The following is a 16,722-nucleotide window of genomic DNA, read 5'->3' on the forward strand; positions in this document are numbered from 1 at the left end:
GCAAACAAAGCCACTTGAGGCTGCGATCAAAACAACAACTTTAACAGTTGTTTCTGCATGATTGCTGCAACACTCTCGTGCACGTAGTCAGTACCTGATGCTTCCCTGTAGTTTTGCATTGGAGGCTTATGGTGGTTCTGTGGCCTGGTATGCATTTCTAGTGCCTTTTCGATTGTTGAGGCCTCTGAAACAAACTCCCTGACCGCCTTGAGTGTGTTGCGTACATGTCCAGCAAGCAATACTTGCTTCAATTCCTGCTTCAAAAATGAATTTTTTTGTTTGTTTGTTTTCAGACATTCCAGAATCATTGTCACAAAAGGGGTGTGTTATTTCTTCCGTGTCAGTTGCAGCATTTTTGTTCGGAAGCTGCACCTGGAAGCTTGGCCCTTTGCCAATGGCACTTGTGTCCAGGAAGGAGGCGCAAAATAGGCCCCACATTTTAAGGGTGGATTTCTCGATTTTCAAATGATGTCTTGGCCACATCTTTAAACAAAACCTACACGTGGTACAACTTTTCCTCCCTTGGTGATGTTGAAGCGCCCTGGAAGTTAATATCTTGGGGTCTTCATATGACGTTCCACAAAACACTCACAGCTATATTTTGGGCAGTTGCATGTCATGAGTAAAGGGCACGAAGCACGCGCCCAACAATGGAAAGTTTCGGTGGTATGCGAGGAGTGGAAAATTTCTTGATGGTATGCGCCTCTGTCACGTCCACGCATGCGATTGGCCAGAGGAGGGCTTGCGGCACGCAACCTGGGCCGGGGAGAAAAACCCAGGAAGAGAGAGCAGACACCGTTTGAAGCAGGTCGATGAAGCCAGCATCTCACGGGTGAAGAGAGCGGCGGGTGCTGGGTCCGGAGATGCAGCACTAAGAGTCCACGCCAACCTCTGTTATGACCCGGTGAGGCTACCATGGACTCGCAGTATTCTCATCACAGCTGGTCCCGGAGCCCCTGCAGCACTCTACCTCTGTTGGCAGAACGGCTCAGACCCATAGGACAATCCCCGGAGTGCCACATTGTCTCTTAAGCCACTTGAAGCAAGGGACCGAGGAGGCAGCTAGGCCTAACCCATTCGCTTTCAGTGATGGCCACGATGATGAACGGGAAACCAGCTACAAGTAGAGGTGTGCGCCGCCGGGCCGCGCCGCCGCCGCGCAATAATTGCGGCACGCCGCCGTTAGTTTTTTCTTTTAATTCGAATGGGGAATCTGGAAATAAACTTCGCTGGAGGAGCTGTTCTCGATGTGTCCGTGTTGTGAACAGTCCATTTCAGCGGCCGCTGAATGACGGGAGCTCGGCGAGAAGCGCGCCCCCTGTTTCCGGTTCTTGTTCTGCAGCGCCATCATGACATCACGAAGCTTTCGAACACTCTACACAATTGATAGGGACGGAATGCGTTTCAATGCAGCGAACGCAGCCCTCAGAGATCCGATTTTCGGTGCACATGTCTTTTGATCGTGTTAGCCATCGATTTAGGTTTAATGCGGCCGCTCGTCTAACGCAGCTGTAAGGTCTGTACGCATACCCTGCATCGTTCTCAAACATCTGGGACACATTCATATGCACATTCAGACTTGAAAAGTTCCTGTTTCTGTGCATTGCGTCCACTCTCTTCTTACGCTAGGAATGTGTTGGCGGGTTCGGTGCGGCGACGTGGTCAAGAGCGAGGTGACATCACGGCTCACCGCTTTTTCGAATCACTGAATGCGCTCTGCCGAAATGGACTGTGGACATTTCCTTTGGATGAACGTATCGAGAATAGCTCCCCAGATGTTGTATTATCTTTTTATTCTCCAGAAATATTATGACTATTGCCTGACCTTAATGCTGCCACGTCCTCCAGCCTTAAAGGGCGACGACCCAACTCGCTGGATAGCATATTCTTGGAGTCTTGGTCCTAGTACACTGTGCATAAATAAATAAAATATAGATAAGTAATGTACCGGGTGTCCCGGCTATGTTTAGCCAAGGGTTAAAAAATACAATATTAGAGGCAGGCGAGTGAAATCAGTTGCAAATTGTTGACAGTCACCTTGCGCACTACAGACAATTTTTTGTTTGTTAATTAACTAATTTGTTAATTAGGATTATTTAACTAAGTTTCTAAATATTTTCTTTAGGCAAGAAATGTGACTTGCAAAGTTTCAGAGCGTCTTCAGAAACCCCAGTTGCATTATTTGCGATAAAGAAAGTCTCTCGTATATCATTTTTTCCAAGCTGCAAAGAAAGCCCGCGAAATACAAAAAGAACCACGTGACTAGCGCATTCTCGTGCCGCGAAAATGCTGCCCTCTGCCGTGGCTTGAGCCAACGAAATCAGCTGCGGCGCGGCGGGGACTCGCCGGCTCAGTTGCACCGGTAGGCCGATAAGTGGGCGGTGGTTTCTTGGCCCGTTGCCAGCTAGTTGGCGCGCATGACGGTGCAAGTTGTAGCAAGCGCGGGCCAAGAAACCACCGTTAACTTATCGGCCTACCACTGCAACGCAGACGGTAGGCCGACAAGATGCGCTAGTCACGTGGTTCTTTTTGTATTTCGCGGGCTTTCTTTGCAGCTTGGAAAAAATGGTATACGTGAGACTTTCTTTATCGCAAATAATGCACTTGGGGTTTCTGAAGATGCTCTCGAACTTTGCAAGCAGCATTTCTTGCCTAACATCAGTATTTAGCAATTTAGTTAAATAATCTTAATTAACAAATTGGTTAATTACAAAACAAAAATATTGTCTGTAGTACGCAAGGTGGCTGTCAGCAATTTGCAACTGATTTCACTAGCCTGCCTCTACCATTGTATTTTTTAACCCTTGGCTAAAGATAGCTGGGACACCCTGTATATATCTCCGTGCATTAGTACACTTTTTCCTTTCATTCTTACTCGAGTAAATATATAAATAAATACAGAAGTAAAGAGAATGGCAAACTTAGAATATAGCTGACCTAGTTGGTAGGTATTCATGTTAAGAAGACATGACGTGGAAACATGGACGTAAGAGAAAAGTCGAGAGAGTGAACAGCTATCTCTCACGTCGACCACTACTCGCATTTGATTGATAGGTATGGCCTGTTACGTGGGAATGCGCAGATAAATATTTGTGTCTACCTTCGGTTCCGCCGCTGTTTTATTTTTCAGTTGTTAGGGGCGTTTCTGGTGTCTTGACTACTCTCCTGTGTCGGTGTTTGCACGCCCTGTTTTTATAAAGGGCCCCTAACAGCCTCTGAAAATAGAACAAAAAACAAAAACAACAAGCGCATTATTTTCTCTTGGCATTTCTTGTCTTTTGGTGCACTTTGTGATGACAGAACTGTGATTCACGTGACATCATCAGGGTACATACTCTCGACTGGTGCATATACGAGAAATAAGTTGTGAATTGTCTCCCATACTGCCTTGCTATGCAGCCGCCCACCCGCTCTTGCTTCTCTCGTACGACTATCGTGTGCGATTGACTGATTTCGCTCCATTTTGTGCGTTTGCGACCGCGCATGCAGAGATAACAGACTGTAGCCGACAAGCGCGAAATCATGGTAGTTTCATTGCTTAGTGCTGACATTGTACGCGTGCTTTATGAAGAAATAAGTAGCGAGGAGATGTCCCCTGTAAGAAGGGTATTGAAGGCAAGAACGAAACCAATGGAAAAGGTGCCGGATTATATGATTCTTCCATCGCACGCACTCTTTACAGCGGAGACGATGCAGCTTTCCAGGAAAAAGGCGAGTGTGCTTCGACGGTTTTTTGTATATTTTTTATTGCGTTAGCAATTGTATGAACATTCAGGACAGGTTTTCACCGTCGCCATCATGTTCTGTATAAACTCTAAATCGATAACATCTCTCCGCGCATTGTATGTTCTACCCGCGAGTAAAAGCTCGCAAGCGTTGGCAAGGAGCATGGCTAAAGCAGAGATGAAACAAGCTGGCCATCTCCATCACACTGAATAACATTGTGGGATGCCGTGTCGATGGAAGGACGCATCCCAACATAAAACGTAACAGCTCTTTATTAACGAAGTAGCAGCAGCGGGGTGAGCATACCGACGCTGCGCTCAGTCAAGTAGCGAAGGAATGATGCCTTCCGAGCTTGGCAGCTTGGGTTTATAGCCACCGTCGGTAACGTAAGCCTCCGGTGACGCTGCGGTGGCGCTGTCCCTTATCGGAGGCGTGGTGCAGCATGCAGCCGTGTCACGCCGGGCTAGCTAGTGACGAGGCGGAGGTTGCGCTGGTTTCTGCGCAGTGTGTCGCCACATCACCCCCCCGCGGAGTGCAGAGCCCTCACGGTCTGTAGTAATCCGGGAGGCGTACCAGACTTCCAGAGCGTGTCATGACGGGAGTGGGCTGTGACGTCGGCGGCTGTGGATAGCTACCTGTCGATGGAGTGGCGCTGCCCGGTTCGTTTGCAGCGATGTATGCAGGCTTGAGCCGGTCAATCGAGACGCGGACGTCATTCCCGTTCAGGCGCAGCGTGAACTTTTTGTCGTCGCGATGGATGATCAGGTAGGGTCCACTGTAGGGTGGCTGGAAAGGCCTGCGGACGGTGTCGTCGCGCAGGAAAGCGTGCGTGCACGATGCTAGCTCCTTGAACACGAAAGGTGTAGGCTTGCTGTGGTGGGCTGCAGGTGATGGGCGTAAGGGGGCGATGGTGCGCCGGAGCCGGGCGACGATGTCGGTGGGATCTGACGTCGCAGTGCTGGATGGCAGTGCAGCGAGAAATTCACCTGGGAGACGGAGTGGTTCCCCGTAGATGAGCTCTGCTGGTGTAGCGTGGATGTCCGGCTTGAAGGTGGCGCGAAGACCGAGGATGACGGCTGGGATGGCCACGAGCCAGGTTGAGTCCGGGTGGCACATAATGGCTGCTTTGAACTGTCTGTGGAAACGCTCGATCATTCCGTTGGCCCAGGGGTGGTAACTGGTGGTTGTCTTTCCCACTGGAACGTTGTCTTTCCCACTGACATATTGGATGTCGGTGGTGAACTGTGCAATGAACGAGAGTTGGTTCTGCTGTACAGGCGGGAGTTTGTCGCGACGTTGAGAGAAGGCGTAGGTAAGGGGCTTGTGGTCTGTATAGATGGTGCAGTTCTATGCTTCGAGAATATGGCGAAAGTGTTGCACTGCTTCGTATATCGCCAGAAGTTCTCTGTAGTAGGCTGGCAAATTTGTCGGGGCGGTAGTCGTGGTTTCGTCAGTGGAACTGGCGGTTGAAGGGGTCGTTTTCTGAGCTGCGAGTTTCTTGGAGAAGAATGCCAAGGGATGCCAGGTGTTGTCCATGCGTTGCATGAGGGCGGCGCCGGTGGCGAAGCTAGATGCGTCCGTGAAGAGTCCCAACGGAGCGTCTGGCACGGGATGGGTGAGGAGCGTGGCGGTGCAGAGGGCGGCTTTGCATTCTTCGAAAGTTTTCGTTAACGTCGGTGTCCTTGTGATGGGTTGGTTTCCTCGTAGCCAGCCAAAGCATCATAGAGGGGAGCCTGGTAGTCGGCTGCGTGTGGCAAGAAACGCCTGTAAAAGTTCAGCATGCCGAGGAAACGGCGAAGATCTTTAGCGGTGGTGGGTTGAGGGTAAATTCTGCAGGTCCGAGATGCGTTCGGGCAAGGGCCCTCAGATGAAACTTCGTGGCCGAGGAAGTGGATGACGGAAGCGCCTAGCGTACTTTTTTGGGTATTGACGAGTAGACCGTGGTCATCGAGGCGTTGGAACAGCAGACGAAGGTGGCTGTGGTGCTCTTCGGCGTCGCCGGAGAATACCAGTATGGCGTCAAGGTAAACGAAGCAGAAGTCGAGGCCGCGGACGACTTCGTCGATGAAGCGCTGAAAGGTTTGTCCAGCGTTCCTCAGGCCCAAGCTCATGAAGGGGAACTCGAACAAGCCAAAGGGAGTGATGATTGCGGTTTTCGGCACGTCATCCGGATTGACGGGTATCTGTGTGTAGGCCTTCACCAAGTCTAGTACGGAGAACACGTGGCAGCCATGAATGCGATGGGCGAAGTCCTGTATGTGGTGGACGGGGTACCTGTCCGGGATGGTGCACGCGTTGAGGGCACGGTAGTCCCCACAGGGTCACCAGCCTTTGGTCTTCTTTGGAACAAGGTGAAGTGGCGAGGCCCATGGACCGTCAGAGCGGCGGGCGATTCCTTCGCGGAGCATGGCCTTGAACTCTGTTTTGGCTATGTGCATGCGGTCCGGGGCAAGGCGGCGGGTGTGGCAGAAAACTGGGGGGCCTGAAGTGGTGCGGATGTAGTGCACGGTGGTGTGCTGCACTTTGCGTGGCAGTCCGCTGGGGCGCGTCAGTCCGGGAAATTCGGCGAGGATGGCGTGTTATGGCGAATGGTTGTCGACACTGAGTACCTTGATGCTTGGCTGTTGGGCGGTCGTTCGCTGGCCTGGTGTGGAATGTCCCGTTGTCGCGTCGATGAGGAGGTCGTTGCGGCAGTCCGGAAGGAGGTTGTAGTGGGCCAGAAAGTCTGAGCCGATGATTGGCTCGGCGACGTCGGCGATGACAAAGTTCCAGTGAAGGTCACGGCGTAAGTTTCTGAGCTGGATGTGCAGGCGGAGCGAGCCATACGTCTTGATTGTGGAGCTTAGAATAACAGAGAGCTGAGCTAGTTGGTAAGCATTCATTGTAAAAAGACGGCGTGCAAACACGGACACAAGAAGGAAGTCAGGACACCACAAACGCCGACTAACAACTGAAGAGACGCACAACGGCTGAAAAGAAAGAAGGCACGAAAACTTATCTGCGCATGCCCATCCAACAGGCGAACCTATCAATCCGGCACGCGTGGCGGTCTACGTGGAAGATAACTGTTAAGGTATTTGATTTCATCTTTATGCAAGTTAATCGACGGTTGGCTCACGCATGCGCTACCACTATTCTCGATATGCCATGCTTCAATCATCAGGCGCATTTCTTCATTTCTATGCCGGTACAACACTGCGCATTCATCAAATTTTGGCGTGCACTTACAATCTCGACAATGTAAGGATAGATTAGAAGGTGAGCCTCCTGTTAGCGATCTCTTATGTTCTAATAATCTCTGGTTGATGCATCGGCCCGTCTGTCCTACGTAGAAGCGGCCGCAGCTGAAAGGGATCTTATACACCACACTCGTACGGCAATCAATGAATTTGTTGATGTGTTTCACGAAACAAATATCGGTCCGCTTCTTGTCTTTTACTCCCTCATTCTTCCTCTGCACAGCGGCACAAATCTTACCTAGCTTATTGGCAGCCGTGAAAACAACATTAACGCCGTATCTAGTTCCTACTTTCTTTAGCCTGTGAGATACGCGATGAATGTACGGTATACCTACGACACGTTTCTTCCTATCGCTTTCTGCAACCATGCTCGGACTTAACACAATAGACTTCTTTAAACGTTCAGCGACCGTGGCCACTGCATCACGAGGATACCCTACATCTAAAAGACGTGTAACCTGTGCGTTAAAGCTATCACTCATTTTGTGCTCACACGACTTGGTGAGGGCTGACTTAAGGCAAGACATGGCGATGCCGTTTTTTACAACTTTCGAGTGCTTCGACGAAAAATTTAACAGCGGTTTCGAAGATCTAGGAGAATACTGCCAGCACACGTGGTTCTTCTGGAACGTTAAGGAAATGTCTAGAAATTGCATTTCATTATTCTGAGGCACCTCTTTAGTGAAGCTCAGCCCTCCTCCATTTAATTCAAATTTTTCGCTCACGGAAGTTATCACCTTTTCAAAGTCCTCACCACTACAAAAAATCAAGTAATCGTCCACATAACGAAAAACCTTAATAACCGAATTACCTAAGACGCCTTCCAAAAGATTGTCAATCTTGCTAAGGTATAAATCACTAAGAACCGGAGCAACTTTAGACCCAATACATATCCCTGATTTCTGCACATAAACGCCTTCCTTCCAACCTACCAGCGTCGACTTTAAATACATGGAAAGGATTTCTAGAAATGCCCCGGTAGAAACACCACATTTTTCGGTGAAAACCGTCTGGTGCTCTTGTTCGTTAATACATTCATTAACACATTTTAACAAGTCCTCATGCGACAAAGAATAATACAGGTCTTCAATATCCATGCTAAAGGCCTTACAACAGCCGGGGTTCTCCTCTGAGAGGAACTGAACTAGCGCCTGAGAATTACGCATACGAAAAGGGTCTGAAAAACTCAAAGAGGTTAAGCAGTTCTGCAAATAACTAGATACAGCGATTTGCCAGGTGCCTTGCTCTGAAACGATTGCTCGAAACGGAATCTCGTTCTTATGTGTTTTGGCTGAAAAAAACAATTCTAAAGTGAGTGATTTAGCCTTCTTGACGTTAGAAGCTATTCTCTCAAGATTATGTCTTAACAAAAGGTCGACAGCACGTTGCCTAACTACGATGGCTTAAGTTTTACCGTCCTAAAATTCTTTTCTATGGCTGTTAATGCTTTTTCTGAGAACACACTCTCCGGCATAATTACAAAATACCCTTCCTTATCTGAAATTACTGGCCTGAGTTTCTTCTCGACACAGTAATTAACCAAAGGCCGGATAGGATCAGAACATTTGAGATGCATATTAGAACCCTTGATGCTAGCAACGCAGTCTGACATGCAGTGGGAACGCTCTTCCTCAGGAACAAGTCTAGTGATTGTACGCGGCAAACTTAAAACGTCTATTGGTTTCAGGTTCGGCTTAAAACAGTATTTAGGACCTAAGGCTAGGGTTTTGCAGTGACTATCGTCTAAGGCAGCTCCTCCAAGGATTAGCAAGTTATTTTGCGGTGAAACAGTAGAAATAATCTTCCTCTTACATGGTTGAAGTTCTCGAAGTTTTACCCTCCATATGAATTCCGCATGCTGGTTAGCTACCCTCATCCAGTCGGCGTACATCTGCTTCTGGCGGCGATCGTCACGCGAAGTCGAGCAACGGACCTTGAGGCATTCCTGGTAAAATCTCACTTGACGCCATGATTCCGCGGTCAATATGGCACATATCCGCCTGGCATGTCCGGTAGAAGGTTGCAGAAAGCCGCACAAAAGTTGAACTTCAACTGGGCAAACTCTATTCTTAGAAAACCATGAAAAAGTTCTAGCACGGACCAAGCAAATAGCAATTAAAGAAGCCAAAGAGGCAGGATTGTTCAGATTAGTAGGGGAACACGGAAAAGGGCTCAGAGTACTAGAAATGAAGCTTAGAATAACAGAGAGCTGAGCTAGTTGGTAAGTATTCATTGTAAAAAGACAGGGCGTGCAAACACGGACACAAGAAGGAAGTCAGGACACCACAAACGCCGACTAACAACTGAAGAGACGCACAACGGCTGAAAAGAAAGAAGGCACGAAAACTTATCTGCGCATGCCCATCCAACAGGCGAACCTATCAATCCGGCACGCGTGGCGGTCTACGTGGAAGATAACTGTTAAGGTATTTGATTTCATCTTTATGCAAGTTAATCGACGGTTGGCTCACGCATGCGCTACCACTATTCTCGATATGCCATGCTTCAATCATCAGGCGCGTTTCTTTTTTTCATGGTTTCTAAGAATAGAGTTTGCCCAGTTGAAGTTCAACTTTTGTGCGGCTTTCTGCAACCTTCTGACGGACATGCCAGGCGGATATGTGCCATATTGACCGCGGAATCATGGCGTCAAGTGAGATTTTACCAGGAATGCCTCAAGGTCCGTTGCTCGACTTCGCGTGATGATCGCCGCCAGAAGCAGATGTACGCCGACTGGATGAGGGTAGCTAACCAGCATGCGGAATTCATATGGAGGGTAAAACTTCGAGAACTTCAACCATATAAGAGGAAGATTATTTCTACTGTTTCACCGCAAAATAACTTGCTAATCCTTGGAGGAGCTGCCTTAGACGATAGTCACTGCAAAACCCTAGCCTTAGGTCCTAAATACTGTTTTAAGCCGAACCTGAAACCAATAGACGTTTTAAGTTTGCCGCGTACAATCACTAGACTTGTGCCTGAGGAAGAGCGTTCCCACTGCATGTCAGACTGCGTTGCTAGCATCAAGGGTTCTAATATGCATCTCAAATGTTCTGATCCTATCCGGCCTTTGGTTAATTACTGTGTCGAGAAGAAACTCAGGCCAGTAATTTCAGATAAGGAAGGGTATTTTGTAATATGCCGGACAGTGTGTTCTCAGAAAAAGCATTAACAGCCATAGAAAAGAATTTTAGGACGGTAAAACTTAAGCCATCGGTAGTTAGGCAACGTGCTGTCGACCTTTTGTTAAGACATAATCTTGAGAGAATAGCTTGTAATGTCAAGAAGGCTAAATCACTCACTTTAGAATTGTTTTTTTCAGCCAAAACACATAAGAACGAGATTCCGTTCGAGCAATCGTTTCAGAGCAAGGCACCTGGCAAATCGCTGTATCTAGTTATTTGCAGAACTGCTTAACCTCTTTGAGTTTTTCAGACCCTTTTCGTATGCGTAATTCTCAGGCGCTAGTTCAGTTCCTCTCAGAGGAGAACCCCGGCTGTTGTAAGGCCTTTAGCATGGATATTGAAGACCTGTATTATTCTTTGCCGCATGAGGACTTGTTAAAATGTGTTAATGAATGTATTAACGAACAAGAGCACCAGACGGTTTTCACCGAAAAATGTGGTGTTTCTACCGGGGCATTTCTAGAAATCCTTTCCATGTATTTAAAGTCGACGCTGGTAGGTTGGAAGGAAGGCGTTTATGTGCAGAAATCAGGGATATGTATTGGGTCTAAAGTTGCTCTGGTTCTTAGTGATTTATACCTTAGCAAGATTGACAATCTTTTGGAAGGCGTCTTAGGTAATTCGGTTATTAAGGTTTTTCGTTATGTGGACGATTACTTGAATTTTTGTAGTGGTGAGGACTTTGAAAAGGTGGTAACTTCCGTGAGCGAAAAATTTGAATTAAATGGAGGAGGGCTGAGCTTCACTAAAGAGGTGCCTCAGAATAATGAAATACAATTTCTAGACATTTCCTTAACGTTCCAGAAGAACCACGTGTGCTGGCAGTATTCTCCTAGATCTTCGAAACCGCTGTTAAATTTTTCGTCGAAGCACTCGAAGGTTGTAAAAAACGGCATCGCCATGTCTTGCCTTAAGTCAGCCCTCACCAAGTCGTGTGAGCACAAAATGAGTGATAGCTTTAACGCACAGGTTACACGTCTTTTAGATGTAGGGTATCCTCGTGATGCAGTGGCCACGGTCGCTGAACGTTTAAAGAAGTCTATTGTGTTAAGTCCGAGCATGGTTGCAGAAAGCGGTAGGAAGAAACGTGTCGTAGGTATACCGTACATTCATCGCGTATCTCACAGGCTAAAGAAAGTAGGAACTAGATACGGCGTTAATGTTGTTTTCACGGCTGCCAATAAGCTAGGTAAGATTTGTGCCGCTGTGCAGAGGAAGAATGAGGGAGTAAAAGACAAGAAGCGGACCGATATTTGTTTCGTGAAACACACCAACAAATTCATTGATTGCCGTACGAGTGTGGTGTATAAGATCCCTTTCAGCTGCGGCCGCTTCTACGTAGGACAGACGGGCCGATGCATCAACCAGAGATTATTGGAACATAAGAGATCGCTAACAGGAGGCTCACCTTCTAATCTATCCTTACATTGTCGAGATTGTAAGTGCACGCCAAAATTTGATGAATGCGCAGTGTTGTACCGGCATAGAAATGAAGAAACGCGCCTGATGATTGAAGCATGGCATATCGAGAATAGTGGTAGCGCATGCGTGAGCCAACCGTCGATTAACTTGCATAAAGATGAAATCAAATACCTTAACAGTTATCTTCCACGTAGACCGCCACGCGTGCCGGATTGATAGGTTCGCCTGTTGGATGGGCATGCGCAGATAAGTTTTCGTGCCTTCTTTCTTTTCAGCCGTTGTGCGTCTCTTCAGTTGTTAGTCGGCGTTTGTGGTGTCCTGACTTCCTTCTTGTGTCCGTGTTTGCACGCCCTGTCTTTTTACATTGATTGTGGAGCGGTTTGCCGCACTGAGCTCGAAAGACCTAGGCGGACGAGGACCTTGAAGATGGGATCGCGGGTAGCAGCAAATGTCGGAACCGCTGTCGACAAGGAACCGCTGCTTCGTGATTTGGTCAGTGACGAAGATGCGACGGCCTCTGGGTTGGCAGCTTGCGGCCGTCTCTACGAGCTGCCGTTGGCGTTTTCCGCATGCCCAGCGGAACAGGGTGGTCGACATTGCCGGGCTCTGTCCCCGAAGCGTCGGTGGTAGTAACACGGGTGGCCATTGTTATCGGGTTGCCGCGACGAAGTGGTGTTACGGTTGCGGCTTTGCGAGTGGCGGCACTGGTGCATCGGAAGACCTTCACCCAGGCATTGTTGAATGAAGGTGAGCTGCCGGTCGATGTCGTTTTTACGGCGTGCAAGCTCGGTGGTGTTCAGCGGTGCGGCGACAGCCTGGATGGTGGGCGACAACTGCGGCAAGGAGACCTCGATGACGCAATCAGCGACCTCGGCAAGTTGGTCGAGAGGTAGCGTCAGCTGAGCCTGCAGAATTGCTTGAATGTGCAGTGGAGGTCGTTGGAGCCAGAGTGATCGCAGGAAAGATTCCTGATCTTCCACGTTACCCGCGAGAGCACGCATGTGGCAGAGTAACTGCGAAGGTTTGCGCTCAGCAAGTTCTGCGGACTGAAGTTGTCACACTTTCTGGTCTTCCGAGAGTGACAGCCGGCGGATGAGTTCGGTCTTGAGGTATTCATACAGGTTGGCCGTTGGTGGGTTGGCGAGGTTGGCAAAGTCACTTCGCTACAAAAATAACCTTAATTTGCTGTAAAAGCATCTTGATTGCTTTCATGTGGGAAGTTATCTTAGAGGCCGGCTTTTTGCGACTTGGAGATCATAAAGTGGAAACTCTGCAGCATTGGGAAACAATTTCTTAGCTGATAGAGATTACTTAAAAGATACCAGCCTCGTCCGTGTCCTGATTGCTTGCAAGATAAGTGAGTTCTTGCATTTTGTACTACCACCTCTACAACTACCTGTGCTTGACACAGTGTCACGAGGAAGGGGCACGTGCGCAACGATGGAATGTTCTGATGGTATGCAAGGAGCAAAATATTTCTCGATGGTAGGCACCTCTGCCACGTCGGTGCATGCGATTGGTCGGACAAGGGCTTGAGCCGTGGCGAAAAACCCAAGGAGAGCGAACGGTCATTCTCTGTGGGGCACCGTTCAGTGAAGGTCGACGAAGCCAGCATCTCACGGCTGAAGAGAGGGGTGGGTGCCGAGTCCAGAGATGCAGCACCAAGAGTCCATAGTATACACATCGTTCTCGGTAACGACCGGGTGAGGCTACCACAGAGTCGCAGCATCCTTGTCACAGCGGTTCCTGGAGCACCTGCAACGCTCCACGTTTGTTGGCAGAACAGCTCAGGCCCACAGGACAGTCCCTGGGGTGCCACATCATCACGTGAGCCACAGACTCGCTTGGAACAAGGGACCGAGGAGGCGGCTAGGCCTAACGCATCCACTTCCGTGATGGCCATGACGACTGCGAAACCGGCAACAAGTGGATCGTCCAGTTGCTTCTGAGCAACGACGACCGCAGGACCTGATCGAGAACATCGACGGCGAGCGTGACGCAACACGGACGACAAGGGAGTTTACTTAGACGTCACGCCAACCGTACGAAACGTAAGGACGCTCCTGTACAGACACGACTAAAAGGCCAGTGTGGCCAGACTGCTGTTGCAGCTTAGGACTGAGTTTAGCTAAAGTATTGTTGTAGCTTATTTGCATGCATTTGTTGAGGTTTGGCCGTGTTGCATAAAGTGTGTGTGCTGTGCCACCACCGTCTCCCGAGCCACACCAGTGACACGAAAACAAGCAAATGGGGCACGTGGCTCAGGTGGTGTAAAATGCCACTGTCAGTGCACTGGAAAGATGGCGGGACGTGCACTAACCGTCAACTGAATTTTATTTCAGAAAGCCAGGTGTTATTAGTGACATGTAAAATACAGAACTACACCGGTTGTTCACATGCAGGCCCCAGCTGCAGAGGCAGTCCTCCCAACATTAATGCACCGTATATGATCTGAAAAATGTGTTGACAAAGAAACCTGCATGTAAATAAACCAAAGTTTCAATTTGTTTTCACAGTCTACCTTTGGGGCAGCAGTGAATCTATGTTATATTGAAATTGCAGATAAACATGCTTTGTTATATTAAGGTTAAAAAGGCATGCTATGAACGTAGAGTTATAAAATGTTAAATGCTACTTTTTCATATTGAAGTTGGTTATGTCTGAGCATAGTTGTACTCTCGATACTGCCCAGCCCTGCTTGCTGGTAGCAATACTTTTGTGTTGAATGCGAGAGCCAACTTGTTGGCAGGGTGAACATGGCTCAGCATGGCTGTGCTTCGCTGCAAAGCCCTCCCTCTCACCCGGCACGCTGGGTCATGTTCACCCAAAGACGTTGAAAACTGCAAGGTGAATGGGCTGTGCTCTGCAGGAATTCTTTGGCAGTTCACGAGTGCCTGAGGTCGAGGGACTTCTCTACCTGAAGAGTGATGGCAAGAAAGCCTGGAAGAAACACTTCTGCCTCCTGCGGGCGTCAGGGCTGTACTATTGCCCCAAGGGCAAATCCAAGGTGATTGCTGCTTCTCACTAGCATGGCCAGTGTTGATGTGAAAATTTCAGCTCCTGTGAATTGCTTTGTTGGTGGAGCCATCTTTCTTGTGAATCACAGACAAAGTAGCAAGCAAGCCCGCTCTTTCTAAGCTTTTCTGTCGTGTTGGCCAATGCGTGCGCATGTTCTCCACTGGGCTGGTGCACATTGAGGCCACTCCAGACGAAGCTGCACGCATGTACAGAAACGTGTAGCCAGCACGCTGCTGATGCCTTTTTAAGTCTGTTTCGTATGAACTAGACGAAAATTGTTTGTCTGTACTGTCGATTTCAATTGACGAAAACAAGCTGTGCGAACTGAATTTGAATAATAAAGCTTGAGTGTGAATCAAATTGAACAATTTTCGAATATTTTTCTAATACTTTGAGGCGAAAAACAGATAACAAGTTGATCCCTGAGCATATTCTTATGAGATAGTGCCAACATCGCAGACGTGCGTCTCGGACCCACTGTGTTGACTCGTGGGACCTGTGAGTAAATTCCCAACCTTCTCCCCACTCCCTCTTGATCCCAGAGCAGAGCTCTCTCAGCTGCGTAGCCGCTGTCAGTTGCAGAAGGGAGTGGAAGGTTGGCCGTAGCTGCCTTGCCTCATATCGTGGTTGTTCACACTTCCCAAGGACGGAGACGACTCCTTTCTTTGCAAAACAACTCGATATTTATATACAGGGTATATATACAAGGTTACATGGCAGCTATGTACATTGGAACTTTCGCAACATCATTCGGCAGAGCCGACAAGTGCATGGCACCGCTCCTGCGACAAGAACTCCCGTGCGGAGCCGGGAGCCAGGTTTTAACCCCCTGATTGCTCCTCCCAATTCTCCCCACGGCAAATCAAAACAACTCGGCCCGCTTATTGGGCCAACCGTAAATTGGTCCGCCGGAGGCCTCCACCCCCTCTCTCTCTCTGAAGCCTTTTGAGCCACCAGCCTGAGAGAGAGACGTGGAAGACGTCCGGCAACCGACATTCTCAGAAGTGCACCCAAAAAAAACATACACGATGGTGGCGTCGTTCAACTACCCTGATCGTGTTCATACACTGTGCGGCCGGTTAACTAGCTGAGCCATGCCGTCCCTCCTCGGAAACATCTCGCATCCGTTGACAGGCTTTTAACAGCCACTTTGCGAGATTTATCTGTGCCACGTGCACCGTCCTCGGCGACATCTCGTCTCCGTCGACAGGCGTCCACGGATCCTATGCGAGATTTACGGTGTCACAGTCTTAGCTTCCTTCGCACCGCTTCGCGGACCCCCCGCGGGGCTGCGGGCCGCTGCGTTGGTCGTTAAACCGACGGTCAATAGGGCGCGTCTTTTTGTCCGAACGGTTATGGGCAGCTGGAAAGTGTCCTTTTGTCCCCGCGCTTCCTACACTCAAACCGAGCGTCGCTGCGCTCCGATCTCGGCCTCGAGGCTGGCTTCTTGGAAGCCGCCTTCTGGGGAAAGACACAACTATCCCCCCCGTTCTCGACACGCCGGACCTTACACTGTGGTTAGACGTTCTGCAGCGTTTCGAACCTTGTGACGAAGACGATCACGGGGCAACTCTTTGTACTTGCGATCGAGCATGACATACTTGGAAACATTGGGCACCCTACAACCGAGCTTACTGCTTGGAGTCGTGGCTAGGCCTAGCTCCACTCACGGTGCCGTTGTATGAAACGAACTCGGCGGGCAAGAACACTGCGCTAGCGGACGTGTGAAGAAAGCAAAGAGGCCGCAGTGTGCTTCGTCGCAAGCAACAAATTGCATCGCCCACTGGTTCCTCGGAACTGTGGATGGGCATTTTACACATCGGCAGCCCCGCCAAACTCGTCGTGCAGTGACCGCTTGGAGCACCGGTGGAAGCGGCTAGCAGTTACACTTGTCGTTGCCCCAAAACACCAGACCAAGCACGCTGCACGCTAATTTTTTATTGTTAGATTTATTTTCTGTTATTATAAACCATTATATTTATTTTCCGGAAGTTTGAGTACTTCAAATACTGAATCGAATACAAACACTATTAGAAAAATATTCGAAAGTTTGAATATTCGCACACCTCTAACGAAAACTGTTCCACTTGAACTAGGACTAGTATTATGGTAACTGCACTAATCAACTTTGG

The 16,722-nt window shown here is 48.9% G+C and overlaps 1 protein-coding gene across 2 annotated transcripts in view; it reads left to right on the plus strand.

Annotated features, from left to right (window-relative positions):
• LOC119388316 (amyloid beta A4 precursor protein-binding family B member 1-interacting protein) overlaps positions 1-16,722 on the plus strand; it is a 254,968-nt gene that overhangs the window by 209,150 nt on the left and 29,096 nt on the right. For both annotated transcript variants that reach the window (XM_037656020.2, XM_049413910.1), the window contains one exon: positions 14,442-14,579. In XM_037656020.2, coding sequence (XP_037511948.1) covers positions 14,442-14,579 — 138 coding nt within the window. The remainder of the gene's footprint in view (positions 1-14,441; positions 14,580-16,722) is intronic.

This window comes from Rhipicephalus sanguineus, chromosome 3 (genome assembly GCF_013339695.2).
Source record: "Rhipicephalus sanguineus isolate Rsan-2018 chromosome 3, BIME_Rsan_1.4, whole genome shotgun sequence".
Classification (NCBI taxonomy): domain Eukaryota; kingdom Metazoa; phylum Arthropoda; class Arachnida; order Ixodida; family Ixodidae; genus Rhipicephalus; species Rhipicephalus sanguineus.